Genomic DNA, 22,986 nt, shown 5'->3' with positions numbered 1-22,986 from the left:
TTTATTTATATGCTGCTTTATTTCTGTAAGGGTACACTGAAACTTTAGGATAACAGCTAATGACAAAATGTAGAAATGAGGCATTGGCTTGTCTAACCACTCCTACGAGAATGTTAATATGCACTGTCATTACATGTTTACTTTTGATACTGTCTCATTATACTATGTAATAGAACAATGTTGATAAGAATACGGTAAGTTAGGTGAGCCTGCATCTCAGGTAAGCACTGTGTGGAAATGCGCTTGTGCCTGTGAGGGTGGCAGCCGCTCCCCCAGAGATCCAGCTGAGCTCTTGAGGGACAGTCCTAAAAATCACAAGAAAAGGGACTTGGCGGGCCTCTTGAGCACACAAAGAGCAGACAACTATGCTACAAGGGACTCCACTCTAGCCGCTGTTTGGAAATGTCCTATCCGTGTCAATGACAGTCCTGGCGCCTGCTCAGCTACTACCCCCCCGCTAGAGTGTTATGATTACTTCGGCAGGATGAATTTCAAAACCGCAGGAACGTTTGAGGGGGGGCTAAAATATCGACATGCAAGTCTCCAAACCCATAAACTACGTTACTATGAATTAAAACGAGAGTATTAAAAAAGAAAAAGAAAAAGGGCAGCTGGGTTAGTTTTGTTAAGCCTCCAGAAGTAGTCGCCGTGACGATGTTCCTGTGAAACAGGCTCGTTTTCTCAGGTCTGCCTACACTTTCCAAATCACCTGCACGCTCCCCGCTTGAAAGTGGGAACGTTCAGAAAACACGCCACACGGGGAAATCGAAAGTTAGTACGGGGGAAAGGTCAGTTTAGAGTTACAGCCAAGTTCAAATGTTAACTTTCTGGAAATTCGTATTAGTCGTTTGAGAGCACAAAAGAACAGCAGGAAGATTTCGAGGAGGAGGTTCAACCATGCAATTTGTTAAGTTCGCTCTCTGCTCACAGACAGGTGAGCAGCCGAGTTGGAGCAGCCGCCGCAACTCTTGCGTGTCCTGAGGACACGGTGGGTCCCAGCTGAGCCACGAGACGCATCTCAGCGGGGGCTTTATGTGTTACGCTTCTCGCTCACGTCACTAAGCAGCTAAATGGTGAGCACGTTTCTGCTCTATGATAAACATGCAGAAGAGTCAACCTATCTACGTGTTTGTGTTTTCACCGCAGCTGCGGAGAAGTGGCCGCGCCGCGACATCCTAGTGTGACCACTGCGTGCCCGTATCTGAGTAAGACTGTAAAATGGGAGCAAAGACAGAGGAAGCAACTTTAGAGGTGAGAGGCCGCTCTGGCCCTCTGGGTGGTGCAGGGCAGAGGGCGAGGACACAAGAACAAGACTCGATTCCATTTTACAGGACAGGAGCCCCTGTCGCTTTACAGCTTTTTGGCACAGTCGGGGCAATACACTTGCTCCTGGTGGAAAACAAAGCGCTTGTTGGCCAGATTCATGGAGCATTTTTTGCAGTGGAAGCAGTAGTCGTGCCAGGATTGTCCTTCATAGGCCACCACACTGGAGCCTTTACCAAACCCTGGGGAAACGACAAAAGAAAACAAAGGAGGCCGCTGAGTGGGCACAGGCGGGAGGCCGAGCGCCGCCTTGCCCGTTCACGGAGCCGACAAGCACACGGGGGCAGCGTCTGCCCGGCCCCCGGCCGCCCTCCGCCGCGCACCGACCCCCGCGTCGCCGCCACCCTGCTACGGCTCGCGAGGACCTGAGGAGATGCCAGAGCTCAGCCGCGAACCCACATTCCCATGCCACCGCTATCGCCCTGTGACACGCACCGACCTCCCAGCATAACCAGTTTCTTTGATTTAGGGCCATGGCATCAAAGTGGCCACCAGGAGGCAAACTTGGGCTGTTCGCGGGGTGTGCACTTACCGGGCCTCGAGGAGCTGCTAAGCTTCGATTTTTTCTATAAAGAACCACCACCCACGAGGGACAAGTCCTCTCTCCACCCGGATGCCTGCCCCGGAGGTTGGCGCTGGGAAACAGGGTGAGAGGCAAGCGTTTCCCGTGGCACACTGGGGGCTTCCTAGCTTTAGAGACTGGGTGGCTCACTCTTGACACAGTCCTTTTCCCTGAGGATGGCAAAAGTCTTCTCAAATGTACATTTCAAGGCTCCCCGGGGAGATGGGAAAATTGGAGGCGGGGAAAGGGCCCGGGGCACGTGGATCGCGGCCGCGTGAGGAGGAATGAAGTGATCAGCTCTGCTTCTGATCGCCAAACAGCTGCCCGCAGCCACCTCTGAGCTAGCCTGCCGCTAGGGGCGCTCTAATCCCCGCCTGCCGCTCGCAGCCTCCCCCCCCTCCCCCCTCCCCCTCCCCCCCCCCAACTCCCGCCGGCCTGATCCGCCCCCCTTTCCTCTCCCTTCCCCGCCGGACTCCCCCCACCCCCCCACCCCGCTCCCACCGCCACACGCGGTGCCTGCCTGCCCGTGGCCATGGCCGTGGGTCTCAGGCTCGTGAACTCCGGCAGCGTCGTTAGTCAGCAGTAGTCAGGAGGTGTTCTGTATTGCAAAGGCTAAGCTGGCCTGGGGGAGAATCCAAACTATTCGGGGGGGGGGGGGCCTTCGGGACCACAATGGCAGGGGGACAGGACATTCTGTGGGGCCTTTGTGGATGAAACCGACGGCGTAGGAAAATGAGAGATGGTTATACCATGCGCAAGACCTAGCCTGGCAGACTTAGCAAGGACTCTTTAGCCTACCAGTGATGGGGTTCTTGCATCCAGCACACTTCTTGGCCACAAAGTTCTTGTAGCAATCCACGCAGTAATACTGGTCCTCCACAGCGGTGAAACGCTGCCCAGCCAGCTTCTTAGAGCAGGTAACACACACAAAGCACTCGGCATGCCAGGGCTGATCCTGGTAAGTGATTCCTCCAGATGTGATGGCCTAGACCAGGGAGTGTAGCACCGGATTCAGATTCAACAACCATTTTGTTGAATGCCTACTACGTGCCAGGCACTGTGCTGGGCGCTCTGGTAGACAGTATCTCATTGATCGCCACCACGGCCATGGGAGGCAGGTGCGATTATTACCCCCGAGCTACAGACGAAGACACCGAGGCTCAGAGAAGGCGGGCCCCTGCGTGGGGTGACACGGCAATTAGGGGGTGGAGGCGGGCCCTCTAGAGCCGGGGCCGCCGCGCCTCCCCAGGGCGCTCGCCGACAGCCCGACTTGGCCCCGGGCGCCGCTTTCTACCGCCACAGCGTCCCCGTCTGCAACACGGGAATAATAATTCCCACGTCGCAGGGCCGTCGGGACGATGGAATGGGATAGTGTGTGTGCAAGTGCTCTGCCAACTGTCAAACACTTCCAGAAACGAGTCAACGCGGAGCTCCCTCGACAGCCTACCTTGTTGCACTTCACGCAGTGCTTGGCGAATTTGGTCTCGTGGCAGGTCACGCAGTAGAAGTCCTCCCCTTTGGGGAAGAAGCTTCCGGTCCCGATCACTTGCTTGCAGTTGCTGCAGGTGAAGCAGTCTTTGTGCCACACGGTCTTCTTGTACTCCACGTTCTGATCTCCTGCGGGGGAAGCCATCCACAGCCCGGCTGACAGGGCCCTGCAGGGGGCTGCTTCCGCTCCGCCCGCCCCCCAGGGCCTCCAGAGGGGAGGGCACACAGGCCCTGCACAGTTACCGGCCTCGCGCTCGCCCCCAGCCGCGCTATCCACGGCTGGGGGGGGCGGGGGGTGGGGGGGCGAGGGGAGGGCTTCTCCCCTCCGTCCTGCTGGGGTTGTGCAGACCCAGACTCCCGTGGTCGTCGGGGGAAGGGGACCCCGGCAGCAGTGTTTCGGGATGGGGGGAGGGGCTGAATCCCCGCCCCACCCCCACGGCCGGCCTTTGCGGACTGGACCTGGAGACTCGCTGGGGGGAGGGGCAGAGGGGGCAGCTGGCCCAGAATTCCACCCAGGAGGGCGCATGCTTTGATCACTTACTCTACCCAAATGAGAAAGCGCTACATACTTTTCACTTCTTTCTCTCGCCACAGACGGCTCTCTCCAGTGTTCTTTAGTTGCCGAGTGTGTGCGTGTGTGCGAGCATATATGTGTACGCAGATATACGTGTATATATATGCGTGCATATATATGCTAAAATCTAAGCGCGGCTCGCAGCAGCATCACCCCACCACCGCGAGCACCCGGCATCATCTCCGCCCTCGGGGCCTCCTCCCTGGCTGCCGGGGAGGGAGAGGGGGCGCTACCTGCCACGATTGGCTTGAAGCACCCCTTGCACTTGGGGTTGTCCTCCCGAGTGGTGCACTTGTTGCAGAAGATCTTGTTGTCCTTGGCCACAAAGGTCTCGTTGGCCAAGGGGTGAAGGCACTTGGCACAGCGGAAGCAGGTGTCGTGCCAGTAGCGGTTCTTATAGTGCACCTCCTGGGGACCGAGCAGATGGGGTGGCTGCCGTGAGTGGTGAGTGGTGCTGGGGGCCCGGGGGGTGGGGCCGGGGGGGGTGTCAGGGGCGGTGGCCCCCCACCGAGACTGGGCCAGCCCGAGGCCAACGTTTCTGTGAGTAACACTGTGAGTAACATGAGGGGCGCCCAGGAGTTTGTGAAATACAAGCAGGCCCCGCCTCGGACTGCCGTCCGGGCCCCCCCCCCCAGCCCCCACACGCCGCCGGGGCCACCGTTACCTTGGAGTCGGCGCCGATGGGCTTCCGGCAGTCCACACAGGTGTTGGCGCAGAACTTGTCGAAGCACTTGAGGCAGCAGTGGTGGCCGTCCTTCTGCACGTACTTCTTCCCCTGCAGGTTGTCCCTGCAGTAGTGGCAGTCGAACTTCTCAGTCATGGTGCCCACCTTGTAGCTGGAGGGACCTGCGGGGGCAACGGGCCGGGCAAATGAGCCCCGGGAGGACGGCGGGCGCGGCGCCGCGACCCCACACGCTTCGCTAGGACCCGGGAAGAGACCGGCCCCCCGGCGCCTTGGGAGAGAGCCCTGCCCGGCGGGACCAGGGGGCCGGATGGGGCGGGGGTGGGGGGGTGGGAGGGACAAGAGGGGATACGGGCCGCATCCCGGAGGCGGGCTGCTTGGCGGCGGTGCCCACGGCGCGCCAGGCCCTCCCTCGCCAGCCTCCGAGGCCTCGCTCCCTCCTTTAGATCCGCCAGAACACTTTTAAATCCCTGAAGGGACCCCGAGGAGTTCTGTCCGCCGCAGTTCACGGCCCCGGGGCCCGAGCCGGGGCCCCAGAGCGGACTTCTCACAACGGCGTTCTCCGTCCCGGACCGGCGAAGTCTACGACTGTGAACACTCGGCACAGTGACCTGCCGGTTTGGGGCGTGCCCACATCAAGTCCCCCCTTGGTTCAAGCAAGTTTGCGACTTAGGACATTTGTTTTAAAAACTGCAACTTTAAAAGAGGATCTGCAGTGGGGGGGCACGCTTAAAAAAAAAGTGTTAAGCCGATCATTCGAAGAACCCCTCCCACTGCCTTCACAGGAACAGCCACCCGAGTCCCCCAGCACCCCCCACCCCCTCCCCACCAAAGCTTGCGGCACTGCCGAGGCGCTCTGTTCGTCCCGCCACCAGAAAGGTACCAAATGGGGGTTTCTATTGGCTCCCGACTTCTTTAAACATATGCCGATCTCCCCCCTCCGCCCGAACGAACGTGGGTTCCGTAGACAGCAGTTATGTAATCGCACAGGAAACACCAGAATGGAGACGCTGTTCCCAGCTCCCCACAAGCACGGTTCCCGTGCTAGCAAATGCCCCCGTGTCATCTGCAGAGTGTCATCTGGAGTTGAGGGAAGACGGCCGGAAGGCCCCGGTACTCACCGCAGCTCTTCCACTGGCCCGGCGGCCCCAGACTCCCACTGTGCGGCCCGGTCCCAGGTTTTTTTATACAAACACATGTCCGAGTTGTTTGGATCCTGTTGCCACCGGCAACCAAATAGCAGAGAGTGAGCTAAGGAAACCACACCCTGCGTCTCGGAGCCGCCTCGGGAAGGCTGCTGAACTCTCACTCACAACTGGGTCCGTTTCGGAAGCCAGGCGGCCAACCAAGCAGAGCGCGCGGCCGGCCCGGGAGGCACAGGGCCTGGGGGGGGGGGGGGGGGGTGCGGCTCGGGGCCGGCTTCAGCCCCCCCCCCACTCCCCCCCCCCCCCCCCCCCGCGACCCTCGGACACACCCCCTCGCCTCCTGGGAATGAGCCGCTGCGGCCAGCGGGAGGCATTCTGGGGCAAAGACAGTTGCTTGAGCCCGCTGTGCCACAGTTCAGAGGTTTCTCGGGACCGGAGGATGGCTCTTACTGGCACCTTGTCCCCCAAAGAAAACCAGGACGTTCCCTTACGTAAACTGGGTTAGAAACGAAAAGTAGAGGCACAAGTGAAACCAAGATCTGTCTCCTTGAACTGCGCACCGTTTACGTAAGGTAGCTTTTAAACTGCCATCGGCCTCCGTGCAAACAAAGTGCCCGTCACAGTGATCGCACGCCGGCAGTCACCCTCCGTTCATTCCTGCTGGCCCTTCACCTGTCCCCTAAAACCCTTGTGTCGTTAGCTCTTCCATACTGAAACCGTGCACCCGACAAACATTTACTTTCTTGTTAAGAGCTGAGCAGAGAAACTAAATAAATCTCCAGTAACAGTAATGCCAGGAAATTAAATTATCAGTGGCTCCTAAATACCATTTGGCAGGAAATTAGAATTTGTAAGATTAGACAGCACTGGCTTCCTGCGCGGCGAGCAGTCACGGCTGGGTTAGCCCTTCGGAGACTATCTTCCTGGACCATATTTGAACATCCCTCCTCCTCCTCCCTCACCGAAGTCTCTATTTAGAAGACAACTCTGGGCCGCCCTCATTTTCCTGTCACTCTTCCGATGTCTTTCAAAGAGGAGATGACCTCCAAATACTTCTAAGCGTTAAGTCCCGTATAGAGTCCCTCCCGACGGGAGCCCCGGCTCGTGGTATGTCGGAGCCCTAGCTTTAAGCTAAACATCAAGGCGCCGGCGTCACACGGCAAACAGACACCAGGCGACACAGTGAGTCCTGTTCAGGCAGCCCGAGGTTTGGAGAGAAGGGAAACCACTATGGTTCACGGTACCAGGGAGAGCATACCGGCCAAGCCTTTCTCACTTCAAAACCGCATACTTTGAGAACCTGTCATCTTACCAATGCCAAGTTCTTCACTGCTCACTTTCAGAGTTCTAGAACACGACTGGCTCACACTTTCGAGGCATCCAGCCGATGACATAAGCCATGGCTCACCACGGATCGTGGAAGGTACCGGAGTGTGTCGGAAATGGGAGTCGTGTCCGCACGGCTGCACGCCACGCTATCGTCCCTATAGCAGAGGGTCTTGAACCCAGCAAAGGGAACATGAAATAGCTCGCCCCAAGTTAATGGTGCCTCTATGGAGAGTCCCACTTCTTTTTAAAAAAATTTTTTTTCAATGTTTTTTATTTATTTTTGGGACAGAGAGAGACAGAGCGTGAACGGGCGAGGGGCACAGAGAGAGGGAGACACAGAATCGGAAACAGGCTCCAGGCTCCGAGCCATCAGCCCAGAGCCCGACGCGGGGCTCGAACTCACGGACCGCGAGATCGTGACCTGGCTGAAGTCGGACGCTTAACCGACTGCGCCACCCAGGCGCCCCAGAGAGTCCCACTTCTTAGTGTTTTCGAGTCCTGGCTTTTAGGCATTATTATTAGTTTTCCTTCCTGTCGTAGGAGAAGCCCAGGGTCAGCTTACATTCCCCGCCCCTGTACACTTAAACCCAGAGAGGCTGCACCCACATGGACATATTTCAAAGGGCATATCCTCTTAGAACTGATTTCCACAGTGGACTCGGGCCTTTTTCGTGTGTGCGGAAACACGTATTCGTCAAGATAAAATAGGCACTTCTGGGAGCGTTGGCTTTATTGCCTAATAAGTAAACAGGCTGGAAATACTTAAAGCATGTTAGCAATGCCGATGTCAAGCCCATGAACTTTAGTTCTTTCTTTTTTTTTTTTTTTTTTTTTTTTTTTTTGCAATAATTCCAATCAAGTGAAACTCCGGGCAACCTGAATTAGCTTACCTCATGTTTTTCTCAATTTAGGATTATTTGGTCCCAGACTATGGCAAGCCTTCACGTAGCATGCCCAGGAGGAAGTCGGAGTACTAGATTCCGGCCGACGAGATACGTACCAGGTCGTAACTCTGTGTCAAATGTGAACGTGTGCAACGGGGAGGGATGTGGCTACCACTCATCTTCAGAGCAGTTACCGATTCTAAGACAACAGCGTACAGACGACAGCGCCGACACACACACGGGCTCCTAAAAGACCGCGAGCGCCCGGGTTCGTGGCGCCACCAAAACAAGCCGCAGCGCAGTCTCGACTTCGTGGGGCGGGAAAAGCTGGGCGCCTTCCTTCCTTCCCCGATGTCAGAAATAACGGGGTGGGGGGGGGGGGGACGAAGGTAGCGTTTTACCTGGTCTTTGAGGCTCTCTTTAATCTTCCTGAACTGCATATACTTAAGGCGTTTATCGCATAGGGAACACGGTTTTTAATCCCCTTAGCCATTTCTCAGATCGTGAAATATGAAGCCGCCTAACCTTCCCCTTCCCCAGCATCCCGAGCTGTCTCCCCGGACCCCCTGCCGTTATCTGGGAAAGGGCATCATGGGTCATCACTGGCAATAGTGGATACCCAGAATGACAATGCTCCCTCCCTTCCCGCCTGTCCTTGTCACCACGCGTTTGCCCTCTGGCAGCTCTCTGACGGATCCTAAGGTGGAGGTGTGAGCCGGGCGCAGGGCAGGGCCGAGGCTTCTCTATCACAGAAGAAGGTTCCAAACGTACTAGGAGTCCCGGGGATCTAATCGCAGGCCCTGAGTACACCAGTCATACAGTAAGTATGTGCCTGTGGATGGACGGGTGGGGGAGACAAGTCACCGCCACTAAGCTCCTCCAAAGCTCTTTTATCAAAAGCATTTTATAACAAATATTTGTTTTTATTTTTTTTTTAATTTTTTTTTCAACGTTTATTTATTTTTGGGACAGAGAGAGACAGAGCATGAACGGGGGAGGGGCAGAGAGAGAGGGAGACACAGAATCGGAAACAGGCTCCAGGCTCCGAGCCGTCGGCCCAGAGCCCGACGCGGGGCTCGAACTCACGGACCGTGAGATCGTGACCTGGCTGAAGTCGGACGCTTAACCGACTGCGCCACCCAGGCACCCCACAAATATTTGTTTTTAAAAATCAGGGCACAGCTCTTGCCACTCTAAGGTGCTGATGTCTGACCCACGATCCTTTACGGATGCAGCGGGTTCAAGTGCATCGGAGTTGTGACCGGGTGATCCCATTTTAGACACTTATTCCAAGATGGTAGCCTTTCTTGCTATGCCTGCTTCAAAAAGACACATCATCCTTCTCTTAATCAACAAGCTTCCTCTTCCAGAAAATTCCTGAACTACAGCCAACATGCTAAGAGGTGCCTACATAAACCTCAGTATCTCAATAAAAAAGTGTTGGCTTTCGGTTTCCTCGTGTGCACATTGAAGGAGAAACGTGATGGTGCGACATTTCTAGAACTATAAACCTCTCGTGAGAGAAGATTCAGTTCGTACTTAATAATCTCGCTTGTGTTTTTAGGTGTATTTTCTCATGTATTTCTTGCTAATATCCATCGTTCCCCTTCTGCCCGAGTGGTTCGAAATAGAAGATTTAAGGAAACCGTGAATCTTCGAGCAAAGCGACATTCTTCAATGTGCTCTCCCTGAGGAGTATGGTGCACAGTGTAAACAACGAACGGCAACCCGGATGGAAGAAAAAAATTGGGGCTATTCCTGGTCTGTTAATTGCTAAGTCCAACATACCAGTCCGTTAGTCACTCTGCGTATAAATACTGGCTTCTAAAGAAAGGATATATCGCTTTCCTGAGAATGTTTGACAAATGGAGCGAAGCCTTGGCCGATGAATAGGACGCTTGTGTGGCAGACACACGAACGCACCTGGAGGTGTCGTCAGACGTTTGGGAGTAAATACCTGACTAGCTGCAATGAGACGGAGTTCATGAGTCATGGCTGAAAAGCAGTCTTTCATAGAATCTCACAGAAAATCAGAAAGGGTTCGCTTCCCTTAAAAACAGAACACGTACGGAATGATTCAATGTTATGTGCAACCTCACTTGTACGCTACATTCAGAGAAAAACTCATAAATCTCCTTTGGGTCACTGATACACAGTTTTAGATTATACCCGGTAACGGGAGGGTTGGGTAGAGATCATTAAACAAAAACTAGGTGCCCCTGGACTTCCACCAGGCTAGATTCTATGCGAGTATTACTCTGTCCGTATACGAAGCTTTTCTTAATGTTGCGCGTGTTATGTGGGCACCTTCCAGCTTGCGTATCAGAAAACGAGTGCTTCCGACCTGGCAGCAGCAGGACGTGCGTTTTCAGTTTTCCTAGCGGTGGGGAAGCAGCAGGCGGTCGTCTGGTGGTCACGACAAGTATGCGACGTTCAAGTTTCACCCTTGACCAAATCTTCTGGCTGCCACTTTCAGTTATTTTAAGAAGTCAACCCAGTTTGATTACTCGCTCACACACACCACCATTTCATTTTCCACCCCTGCCCCAAGAAGAGACTCCTGGGGCAGGACGTACAACCCACTGGGCAGTGGCCGGTGAAGGGAACTAGTGGCTGTATAATGTGGCAGATGGCCTTACTTCCCCCCCCATCCACACCCCCCCCCAGCCTGGTCCTCAACTCGAAAGGCCAAGGGTAAAGGCACTGATCTACATAACTTTGCAGACTGAAAGTGTTCAATAACAAAAATATAAATCCCTGTCCTCAAAATGTCCTCTCAGTATATGGATGGCCACTGAAAATGGATTCTGATCCAATTACCTGAGCCTCTAATTTGTCTATACGAAGCCCATCTCGGGGCAACGTGGATTTCCTTTTTGTGAGGACCTCTCTCTTCTCTGCTTTCACAGACCTATAAATCAAATGCAATACAAAATGATAGTCTCTGGTTTTAAAACCGTTTGTGGGGGAGGCCTGGGTGGCTCAGTCGGTTAAGGGTCTGACTTCGGCTCAGGTCACCATCTCACGGTTCTTGAGTTCCAGCCCCGCGTCGGCCTCTGTGCTGAAAGCTCAGAGCCTGGAGACTGCTTTGGATTCTGTGGCTCCCTCTTTCTCTGCCCCTCCGCCATTCATGCTCTCTCTCGCTCTCTCTCTCTCTCTCGCTCTCTCCCCCTCTCTCTCAAAAATAAACATAAAAAAAAAAACCACCTAAAAGGTGTCAATAATCTGTCTCATTTAGTCACTGTTACAGCCTCCAGATTTATATAAGCAAGAATAGTGTCAGGATTTTGTGCAATTTAAAATTGGAGGCTTGGGTGTGCTGTAAACAGGTCACCTTTTAAATGTATTTTCCTATTCTGTCACTTAATAAGTAAACAAAATGGGGAGTTACTCTACCAGTTGACATGCATTCAAGGCCCACTGGAACAACCAGTACAGCTGGATAGCCAGCCTGCACCTGGAGAACGGACGTGGCGGCCAATTACCACAATCTCAGGCATGTGGCGCCATGTTTGTAAAATGGCTCCTGGGGGGGGGGGGTGGGGGGCAAAACAGCTCTTCAACATTTGGGAACAAGAAAAACACTGCATAGTAATTCACCAAAGCAGGGAATGCCATCGCAGTGCGTTTGTGTTTAAACACCCAAGAAGACTTTCTAAAAGTATTCTCATTATTTAAATTCTGATGGGCAATTATGAGTTCTCAAAATGAGTTTTTCCTGCCACCCAAAATTAACTTGTCCTATAATCTGAAAGCCCGGAGACAGGACACAGTGCCTGTCTCTAAGAAAGGGGAGCGTTCCTTAGGCAGAGGGCAAAGGAGCCACAGCGACATTCTTGGCTTTGGAGGAGGGACCGGCAGCCGGGTGACCTCAGAGAGCCGGGCTTTCTGGGGAGACGGCCTTCAGTCCTTCAGCCCGTTCCCCGCGTGTCTGTCCATGGCCGAAGGGCTTCCTTTGTGCCAGGTTACAAAACAAGAAGACGACTCTCACGCTAAGGACGGGCTAGAGGTTCGGAAACGTTGCCCCTTTTTCTGATAAGAACAGTGACCACCCTACTTGTCACATCCAAAGGATCATAGCTGCTTGTCTTCAGAAAGACTAAGCACATCGTTCAGAAAAGGAAAGAGGTGGTAAGTCACTATGGACTTTCTCAGTTGTCAGTATTTCTCCCTTCAGCTCTATATTCAATTGACCTTTTCTAAACACTTGAAATTCGATTTAAAGCAGTCGCGACGAACATCTGTATGTTATAAATAATAAAAATTGCTAACCCCCCACTTGTTCCTCACACTATCTTTTACAGTTTCCTAAGATGTCCTAAAACATGTAAACTATGGTAATAAGTTTCTATTTTTAAAGAACAAGCCACTCGACCTGCCTTTAGTGTTGGAAACAGCAGCAGAAGGCAGCGACAGAGCAGAGACCAGCCAGGACTTATTATGTAGACAAGGCTAAAATCAGTTCATCAAAAACTATCTTTTAGTCGAGTGATGGATTCCCTGCCCTAACACAACCGTGTTCGATGGAAGATAAAGAGTATGAAGCTTTACCTGAGTGTCTATGGGAAGCCATGGCTCAGAGACCAAGTTCAGGAGCGGCACCTAGACCAGTCTTCCCTCGACCTCAGCTGATAAGGCTGTGGCTCATTTGTGAACATACATTTAAGGGGAAGCGGCTAACACAAAAATAACCGAGAGCAGATGGCCCACCCCTCCCCAGAGATCACAACCTTAATCCCACTAGAAAATTCTTAACCATTTTAGGTGATCCGAGGGAGAAGAATAGGACCCAGTAAAAATACCAAACACTACATATAAATACCTGTGGAGCTACTCAGCATCCAAATTAGCTCCAGAGCCAGAGAGGCCACATAGAAAGTCATCCCTGTACCGGAATAAAATTTGGACTCAGCTCTGGCATAGCTTAACGCTGAGCCACCCTTATTAATCCACTTTATATGCCTAAACAGCTTCCTTCGGGCCCTACGAAGTGTTTTCTGCTGCTAATGACAGAAATAACCGTAAGAGACAGACTTATATTAACCGGTGTCATTAAAAGGCGTTGGACACTAGGAATAGAGAGGTCAGGGGCCCCGTCTACGTCCTCCTTGGTATGTACCAGAGACCAGCAGAATCCTGAAGGTGCGATTCTAGCCACACACCTCCTTCATGTCAGATGAGAGACATACACATATACAGCCGCCAAGTACACGAGGAGGATACTTTTGTCCCACAAATGAAATCTGCTTTTCGGCATCAGGGACAACAAAAGTAAAAATACGGATGAAAAGGAAGAGGGCAACCTAACGTGTTGTAACAGCTGGAGGATGGCCTGTAAGTCCCTCTGTGACCCCACGCCCGTTCCCTGCCTGGCCTTATCCCCGGCACCCTCCCGGCACCCTTCGCTCCAGCCTCACGCTGGCCTCCTTGCTGGCCTCCACACCCTCCAGACGCACCCGGCCTCGGGCCCTGACACAGTCCCCTGCCCCCCCCCCCCCCCCCCCCCCCCCGCACAGAGCCCTCTCACAGTTGCTCGTCTACCTCTTTCCAGGCTTTTGCTCCAAGTCACTTTCAGTGGCCTCTCATTGGACCTATTTCAAATTGCAACCATGCTCCCTGTCCCCTGTCTCCACCCCGTTCCTCGATTTATTCTCCACAGTAACTGTTGAAAAATGAACTAAAAGAAGCAAAGCGTGCCCATCAAACCTCAACACGGCCCCACCTGGAACTCAAAAGTGCCTTTGGCCACTGAACATCGAGGAAGGCATCGGAATGGCTGAGTTTTACAATTCTTTTTAAACATATTTATTTTTGAGAGAGAGAGAGAGACACACACACACACACATGCGCACGCCACGAGCGGGGGAGGGGCAGAGAGAGAGAGGAGGACAGAGGATCAGAACCGATGCAGGGCTCACATTCATGAACCGCGAGACCGTGAGCTGAGCCAAAGTCAGACGTTTAACCGACTGAGCCACGCAGGCGCCGAGTTTTACGATTATTACGTTCTCCAAACGTTTAATGAAACAGCTATTCCAACAGCTGAACTTGTAACTTCTCGTTAGCTGGAAAATGACAGAACAATAAAAGCCGGGATGTTACAGGCAAATTTATCACGTGTTGGGTCCAGGAGTCGGTCGGGGACAAGAAAGGGGGGCGGCACTGTGCCCCCCAGCCCGCTCCGGCCCGTCTCAGCGGCCTGGCGAAATGCTGCGGGGAGCCCGGCCACTTGGGAAACGGCCGCACCCCTGAAATAAAGGTCAATGTGTCTCCTGGCAGATATGCGTGTCTTGCGGGAGATGATGGACCGTTACGAACCGGAAACGAGATTTGAGCGAGGTGCGTTTCGAGGTAGAGCCTTCCTCCAGGAAGCCAGTTCTGGCTTCAAGCCCCGCACGAGAGGGCACGTTCCCTCAGCAGGCGCAGTAGTTAGCATCTGGAAACGTCCCAACAGAATATGGACACACTGATGGCCTCGTCCAGCTGGCAAACAAACCTATTTTGCCCGAAACACGGGAGAAAATACACAACCCAGAGAATTCCTTTCTGATCTGCAGGTGCAGGACTAGCATGGGCGGGAGCCCGGCAGCGAGTCCGCCTGCGGCTGACGGCACCTCCACCCCAGGTCGGCCCCGCCTTCCTTCTCGAACCTCAAGAGGCTTGACCCCGGCCTGCTCTGACACGCGTCCCCCCGCCGCCCACGGCCTCGAGTGCCAGAGCTGCAGCTTGCGGAAAACCAGAGCAGAAGGGGCCCCGGATGAGGTGAGACACAGTCCCTCACGAAGAGAGCTGGTGACCCGGCCCCGCCTGGGGTCGGTGGCCCAGAAACCCTGGCGGTCGTTTAGCAGATGCCCCAGCAGCCGCGGCTCTCGTGAGCGTCTCAGCCAAATTCGTTACACGGTAACAGCGTGACGTTTCGGGGTTTCCTCAAGAATCACTGTGCTGTTTACAGAGCGCCTTCATCTACCGTGGCCGGGGCTGGCCGCTGTTCGGCGAACCGGTCTCTACTGCCTGAGGCCCATGTTCCAGGCCTTCTATTCTCTCACGCTGCGCGGCGTGCGTCACGATGGTTTTTCAGCGAGTGTCGGGCATCAAAAACCCGAAGCTGCCTCTGGCACGCAACCCTCCGAGAACCGTTCACTTCCGAGGCTCCCTACCCGCTTTTGTCTTCCAGCTATTCCGCAGTCGGCTTGTAGGCTCCACCTGTACGTGACCCCATCCCCTGCCGTCGTTTACTTTGTAAGGTCAACGGCGGGTGTCCTACTATGCGGTCCAAGGGGTTTTTCTGGTACCATATGGTTCTGTCTTCCAAGCGGCTCAGCAGCAATATACAGATGACCCATCACCGCAGCAGACGGAAGGTGGCATCCAGCCTTCTCGCAGGCAGGGGTGTGCCCGGGGGCGCTGGTGAGACGTGCCGGATGTGATGACACGTGACCTCTCGGGTCCCTGAAGGCCGGGTAAGAGGGGCCTTCCGAGGAAAGGCGCGGTGTGAGCAAAGCGGCACGTGGCCTGGCGGGGGCGGGAGCCCGGGAGCGGGAAGCAGGACGCGTGACACCGGGAGGGAAGGGCACGCCACCACAAGGACGGCCACTGGGCGGTAAGAGGGGCGCCTCTCAGAGGAAGGGGGTCCGGGGGGCCAGGAGACAGCCCGCGAGGGACCTGCCGGCGTCAGATGAGGCCGAACGAATGATCGCAGGTGGCGGCTAGCGCCACGAGGGTCACCGCGGGGCGGGACCAGAGGGGACGGAGCCGCCGGGCTCTTGGATGTCGGGGATCTGAGCGATCGGGGCGATGACGGGGAACTTTATGTGGCCCGTTACGAGGAGCTTCTGCTGAGGTGTCAGCGGCTCGCCCCATCTCACGGGACGGCCCCGGGCTGTCGCTGTCGCGACGGGAGAGAACCAGGCGAAACTGCGAGGGCCCCGGGGAGTCACATGTGCAGGCACTCGCACACCGCAACCCAGTCCCGGACGCTCTACTTCAGGAGCACCCCACGGGAGGATCACACTTCACGCACGAGGCAGACACGGCAAGTTCTGTGACCCAGTTGGCCCATGCCCGGGGGGTTCCTCGGCCCCGGCCACCTGGCTTGTGGTCACCCTCCTCCCTTTCCCATAGTTTTCTTTCACCAAAGAAATTTCCAAATGGCTGCGAACTTACTCAGTTACTGCCATTAGTCACGGCCAGGGGCAAGGGCCTGACGGCCACGTGCCACGGAGTCTTTGTGGGCCCACCTGTGGTTCATCTTGGTCACGCTCCACCCTCCTCCCCCTCCTCACGCCTGCTGCTAAGTCATACACTCAGCAGGGTTTTTCCCCTCAGCAGAACTTTGCCCGGCTACTCGTCCCTCCGGCCAGCGATCTTACTGAGTGGCCCCAGCGGCGGGAGGAAGGCACCCGGTCATGCACCCTGATATGCCGGGAGTCCACGTCGGGCCTCCAGAGCACTTCTCGGCCAGTGCAGCTTCAGCCCATCTCACGTTCCTGTTAATCTTTAGGGTGGGAAGAGTACTTCTGCTTCCTGACAAGGCAAATTGTGCAAAGTCATGGCTTAAATGTCACAATTCAGGGCGTATCTGTCAGGGAGTCAGCTGAGGGAGCCCCCTTAGAACCACATGCAGGGCGATTTCACCGCGCAAGATCCAAAGGAAAGCGAGCCCCCAGAACTGTGCCTCCCCAGAGGGTGTGTGGATTGCAGAGCCAAGGAAAGGGGCCCCACGAAAGGGGAGGGCCTGCCACCAGTGAGGGAACATGCAGGAAATGGAGGGCCCCGCGAACAGTCAAGTGCCTTGAAAATGCTAATTCACTCCAGAGAAGACCAGCATCTCAGGATTAACCTCGGATGGGTTCCTTGTAATACTCCTAGATTAAGAATTCAAACACGTGCCTTGGCCTCTACCATTGGATCTTGGAAAATGTCCTTGTGTGATTAGGAATAGTTTTATTTTTTAAATTTTCTTAAAGATTTTGGCTTTTTTAAAAAAATTGTTTAACGTTTATTCATTTTTTGATAGAGACAGAGCATGAGTGGGGGAGGGGCAGAGAGAGAGGGAGACATAGAACCCGAAGCAGGCTCCAGGCTCTGAGCTGACAGCACAGAGCCCGACGTGGGGATCGAACTCATGGACCATGAGATCATGACCCGAGCCAAAGTCGGACGCTCAACCGACTGAGCCACCCAGGCGCCCCCAATGGCTTTTGTTTTTTTAGAAGTTTACTTATTTTGACAGAGAGAAAGAGGGAGAGAGTGGGGAGGGGCACAGAGAGAGGGAGAGAGAATCCCAAGCAGGCTCCTGCGCTGTCAGCACAGATCCCATGAACCGTGAGGTCAGGACCTGAGCCAAAGCCCGATGTTTAACCGACTGAGCCACCCAGTCGCCCCTAAAGATTTTATTTTTAAGTAATCTCAACACCCAACGTGGGGCTCAAACTCACAACCCTGAGATCAAGAGTCACATGGTCCACTGAGCGAGGCAGCCAGGCACCCCAGGAATAGTTTTAAAGGTCTCCCGTCCCCAAAGTCTGCCCCCTCTTATACTGTTCCTAGACTCTCACCAAGATGGGGGAATGATCCCAATCACATGCTATCTATAGATATCTTTGAGCCTCTAACCAGAAATCACCAGTGCGGACAATGCTGAACAAATGATTTTCAAAGTAAGCCACCATGGTGATCTCAGATTTAAAAAAAAAAAAAAAAATTGAAATGGCACTTAAAAAAGAGAAAATAAAGAAAAAAACGATAGGAACAAAGAAACAGAAACCAGGAAGAGTTTCAGAAGGAAACATATAATAAAAATGCAGAATCTCCAATCAGAGGAAAATAAATATTTCATGAAACCGAGAAGCTAGTAGGGATAAATCTTTGTCATATTTTAGGTGTTAGAATTCTCTTCCAGTCTATTTCTACCATCCACTTGTGATAGATCTGTTTTATTTCCATGTTGCCATGTGCCGTGACTCAAAACACCCTTTCAATCATGCTAAGTCCTGGCATTCACCAAGCCCACCTGTTATGGACATTTCAAGCCTCTGATAGATGTTCGAGGGCTAAACATTCCATGACCCTAGTCTTTATTCTTAAGGCTGTTAACGGATCGACTGCCTTGACCAGAGGCATCATCATAATGCCTCGTGAGCCCTGCTTCCTGATGGGGGATCTCACCTCGTAACATATAATCTGTCTCCATTTACCAAAAGACTATAATTAATACCCTGCCTTATTATGCCCCGGCTCGGCCGTGGAATTCAGGGCAAAGGTCAGAAACCCTTGTTGAGTGGGGCGCAGGCTGGCAGCGGGGGCACAGGAGGAAGGAGACAAAGCAGTGGTCTGGGGGTCACTCGGGAAGTCTCCATTTTGTTAGGCGATAGGCTGACTGACTGAGAGGGGGCAATCCAGGGTTCTGGAGGATTGAAACGACATTAAGGTGAAAGCCTCGCTCGGTCCCCACCTGCCAAGTTGCTCCGAGGGCCATCATTTGTCTGCCTGAGCAGTGTCGCAAGCCAGATTCGAGGCACACACTCACAGGCAGACCAGGAGGGTGGTGGTCCCCAGGGAGTCGTGTCTGAGGGCGCGAATGCGAATGGCTCTCTGTGGGAACAGCTACTCTGTTGGCAAGGACGGGCATCATACCGTGAAAACGCCACAGGAAGACCAGAGTAAAGGCCAGTGTGATCTTGTGGGTGGCCTACCGCGACATGACCGCCCCAACCAATAGCTTGTGTTGTCCACCCGTGCACAGTGGGGACAGAGGAGAACGGGTTGGGGTCCACGCGCGATGCCACCTTCACAAAGACTGCTTTAGTTTTCCCATCTGTCGTCACGCAGAGTTGCAAACGACCTTAGATACCAAGCGGCCCAGCCACCCCATTTCATAGACGGGAAGACTAAAGCCCAGAGATGGGACATGACCGGCTTCACTGCATTATCAGCAGCTCCAGATCTAGAACCAGAGTGTCCGGACCCCCAGTGCCACATCAAGCTGCTTCCAGCGACGGCTCTTGACTCACGGCAGCGTAGAAGTCGGGACCGTGCTTTATGGTCCCTTGACTTTAGAGAGTAATAGGCAGAGGCTCGGTGTCCGGGTCACAGACCTCGACACTAGGGGACAGGTAAAACACTCTAGATTCTCTCCTGCTACGGCGAGAGTCTCCTCAGATACCATCAACTTCAGCTGAGGCAGTGGGGCCGCAGCAGCTGCCGCAGAGCAAGGGAGGGGAGGTCCAGGTTGATGGAGGGGTAAAGGGTCCTCCTACAACAGCTGGCGCTCGAGGAGCCCGAGCAAACGGTTCCAAAGCTCTGGAAGTCAAGCAGTACGCACGCCGTGCCAGGCAGCGGGTACATGAATAGAATGACAGGAACACGAAGTCCAGCAAATAGAACACGAGAAGCAGTCTGCAGCTAGAGTGGCTGAAGCCACCAAAGGTCACGCACTCGGAAAGAGGACATCACATTTATCTCAAATCCCAACCTTTCTTGTTCGTTTTCAAGCAGTGTGACGGTCGATGAGGACACACACGTAAATATGTACCACGTGTAAGGAAGACCGGCCTGTCTCAGGTGTGGAATGGGCGGCCGACTGCTCCGCTGCATTCGGTGGAATTCAGACAAAATGGCGTCCACCAGGCCCCTGGCCATCTTGGAGGGCTTCCGCGGAAGAAAGTCAAGTCTTAATTTTATAGGCGATCGGCAGAACAATGAACACTGTTCTAAGACAAGCAACGTGGAGCGTGCTCAGAGTTTAACACGGGTGGATCTATTTTATATGGTTTCAAGGGAATTCCGTAGCGGCAAAGGGCCCGGGCCCTGGAGCCAGAGCGTCTCACATCGAATCCGGTCTCCACCACTTACTGGTTGTGTGCAAGCCAATTCTACTTAACGTCTCTGTGACTCAATTTGCTCATCTGCAGAACGGGGATAACAGGAGTGCCTAGGTTTATAGGGCTGCTGTGAGAAATAAAGCGCTAAACCCTTGCACGACGGTGGCTGGCACCCAGTGGGCACATTTTGCTATTTATTCAATTATGCTTTAAAAATGAGGATTGCCAAGCAGCAGACTCCTGCAAAAGAAAAATTTCTTTTCGAATTTACCAGTTCACAGGGCACACGTGAAAAACCGGTAACAGCCCAACCGTGAGGGTTATGAGCCTGATGCGTCAACAGGAGGACAATCTGACGCGTCCCAGGGCCTCAGAGGAATCAGCCTCTGGCAGGCACAACAGCCCAGAAGACAGCTGTACATCCTCCATGGATGTAGACGGTTTAGGGACAGGTGATGGGACACCTTGGCAAGACAAGGCTGCTCTCTTGATCCTCTAGTGAAAATAAAAGACCCACTAGGTGTAGGTCACCTGCTCAGACTTGGGGTGAGAAAGGAGTTTTCCTACATCCCTCCTACCAAGTAGGGTCCTAGTGAGCCCAATGGATGATTACACTTTCCAACACAACAAACGAAGGCTTGCTTGGGTGAAAGCCCTTAATGAGACAGGCCACCCGTGGACCGCCTCTCTGATCTCAACTTGGCCCAAGAAGGCTACCGACGAAAAGAGACTACCTATAGCATCAGAAACAGTAGCTCTGGCCAGAGCGTAGGTTACTTCTGTATGTATGACGGGAGTTGATTTGTTTTTACACGTTGGTTAAGCATTAGACTACACTGAGAATTTAGCAACTATTTCTAACGTTTCTTATTTTTGAGAGAGAGAGAGAGACAGAGTGCGAGCAGGGGAGGGGTGGGGAGAGAGGGAGACCCAGACTCCGAAGCAGGCTCCAGGCTCCGAACACTCAGCACAGAGCCCGACGCGGGGCTCCAACCCACGCACCGTGAGATCATGACCTGAGCCGAAGTCGGCCGCTTAACCAACTGAGCCACTGAGGCGCCCCTGACGTGAGTTAATTCTGAACGAATGCCAAGGACGTGGATCTCCCAGAGCTCTCTTTCTAGGCCATGCAGAGGAAGGGCTCGGCAGCTGACGTGAGGGAAGACTGCCTGTGGGGACACTGGACTTAAGTGAAGCACAGGAAGGCGTCAGGTCTCGGGGCAGCACAAGTGAAAGCTGCATCGTCTATCCCACTGCTGCCCCAAACCACACTGTGGTCATCCCCCCACGTCCACCCCTAGATGAATTCGGGTTAAAGCACCCGAGTTGGGAGAACTGACAGAACAGTTACCTGACCAGCCCACGGACAGGCCGGATGCTACGGTGGTAACCGTCCTGCTGGATGACAGCTCACGGGGCCACGGCACCTGCGATGTGCCAGTGACGCAGTCCTGGAAGAGGAACTGTGTCTGTCCGTCAGGCCCACCGGTCTCCCTCCTTTCAGGAAGGGCTCCTGAAACCCTGCGACTCAGCTCAACCCAAGAAAATAAAAGAAGGGGAACGGGGGCAGCTCCCGGGAGGAGGCAGGCAGTGCCGGGGCGGGGGTCCCTCTGGGGCCAGTTCCAAGGAGAGAAAGGGCTGGTCCAAAGGATTCTCTGAGGCTCTGGCCAAACCCACCGCACCCGTCTCTCCCAGTGCCATGGACTGGGAAAGGCCCGCAGCCACAGCATCTCAATCGCACATACTGAACATTCTGTCCATCCAGGCTTCCTTCTTTTGGGTTAACGGTATCCCCCGATAAAATGGGAAGATCGCTGGCGCGTGTTTGTGGAAGTAGCTAAGAGGGTATGAAGGACTCTGGTGTTGTCGGTGAGCCTATGTAAACCATCTTCCAATGGAAACATTTCATGGGTGAAAACGTAAGAAGGTTATTGTTTTCTGTGTTCACAGTGATTCCTAAAACATGTTTCCATGTTCCTGACTCCAAGTTGTTTTTTCATTTTATGCATTAAGACACAACTTGACACACCATAAAATTTACCCTTTCAAAGCGCACACTCCAGTGATTGTTAGCATATTCATCAAGTTGAGCAATCATCACTCTCATCTGATTCCAGAACATTTTCTTCACAAAGAAAGACACCCTGTGGCCATCAGCGGTCACTCCCTAGACCCTCCCTTTCCTCCAGGCTCCCGGCAACCACTAATCTACTTTCTGTCTGTGGGTCTGCCCATTCTGGACACTTCTGTATAAAGGGGATCATACAATATGTGTGATCTTTTGTGTCCGGCTTCTTTCATTAAGCCTCATGTTTTCAAGTTTCGTCCATGCTGTAGCATAAATCAGCACTTCACTGTATTTTACTGCCGAATAGTATTCCATCGTACGGATACACCCCGTGTTTGTTCACTCACCTGCTGACGGACACGAGCTGTTTCTTCGTTTTAGCCATGATGAATGATGCTACTATTGAACATTCTTTTTTGTGTATGGATTTCTTTTATTTTTTGAATATTAAAATGTTTTTGGGGTGCCTGGGTGGCTCGGTCGGTTAAGCGTCCGACTTCGGCTCAGGTCATGATCTCGTGGTTTGTGACTTTGAGCCCTGCATCCAGCTCTGTGCTGACAGCTCAGAGCCTGGAACCTGCTTCAGATTCTGCGTCTTCCTCTCTCTCTGGCCCTCCCCCCCTCACTCTGTCTCTCTCTCAAAAATAAATGAACACTGAAAGAATATTAAAATGTTTTTTTCTAAAGGTACAAAAGATTACATACGGAAAAGTCTTCCTCCCCCGCCTGTCCCCAAACATGCACTTCCCTTCTCCATTAGTTACCAATGATCCCAGTGTCTTCTTATGGTTCCAGAGACACTGGGCATATGAAAAATATGTAGCTGTATATATTTTTTCTTTCTCCCTTTTTAAAAACATGATGGTGATGTGCTACACGTACTCTCCTATACTTTGCCTTTTCTATTCTGTGTATTTTAGCGAATTCTGCCTGTTAGTGCCGAAAGAGCATCCACTTTTATGACGTATATAGTATTCAACTGTGTAGAGATACCACAATTTTTTATATGTAATTTTTTTAATGTTTATTTTTGAGAGAGACAGAGGGAGCGAGCAAGCAGGGGAAGGGCAGAGAGAGAGGGAGACACACAGAATCCGAAGCAGGCTCCG

The 22,986-nt window shown here is 53.3% G+C and overlaps 1 protein-coding gene across 6 annotated transcripts in view; it reads right to left on the bottom strand.

Annotated features, from left to right (window-relative positions):
* The window catches only part of FHL1 (four and a half LIM domains 1), a 62,954-nt gene continuing 39,968 nt past the window's right edge, over window positions 1-22,986 (bottom strand). For 2 of the 6 annotated variants that reach the window (XM_047844063.1, XM_047844064.1), the window contains exons 3-8: window positions 4,612-4,793; window positions 4,181-4,355; window positions 3,333-3,502; window positions 2,684-2,870; window positions 1,856-2,055; window positions 1-1,505 (exon numbers count right to left, since the gene is read on the bottom strand). In XM_047844063.1, the coding sequence (XP_047700019.1) occupies window positions 1,422-1,505; window positions 1,856-2,055; window positions 2,684-2,870; window positions 3,333-3,502; window positions 4,181-4,355; window positions 4,612-4,767 (972 nt within the window). In that variant the 5' untranslated portion in view covers window positions 4,768-4,793 and the 3' untranslated portion in view covers window positions 1-1,421. Of the gene's footprint in view, window positions 1,506-1,855; window positions 2,056-2,683; window positions 2,871-3,332; window positions 3,503-4,180; window positions 4,356-4,611; window positions 4,794-5,458; window positions 5,722-5,750; window positions 5,945-12,538; window positions 12,660-22,986 lie in introns of those variants that run through there. The other 4 variants (XM_047844062.1, XM_047844065.1, XM_047844066.1 and 1 more) reach the window with 4 other exon arrangements.

This window comes from Prionailurus viverrinus, chromosome X (genome assembly GCF_022837055.1).
Source record: "Prionailurus viverrinus isolate Anna chromosome X, UM_Priviv_1.0, whole genome shotgun sequence".
NCBI classification, from domain to species: domain Eukaryota; kingdom Metazoa; phylum Chordata; class Mammalia; order Carnivora; family Felidae; genus Prionailurus; species Prionailurus viverrinus.
The sequence above is the reverse complement of the archived record's forward strand: the minus strand, read 5'-3'. Positions and strand labels throughout refer to the sequence as shown.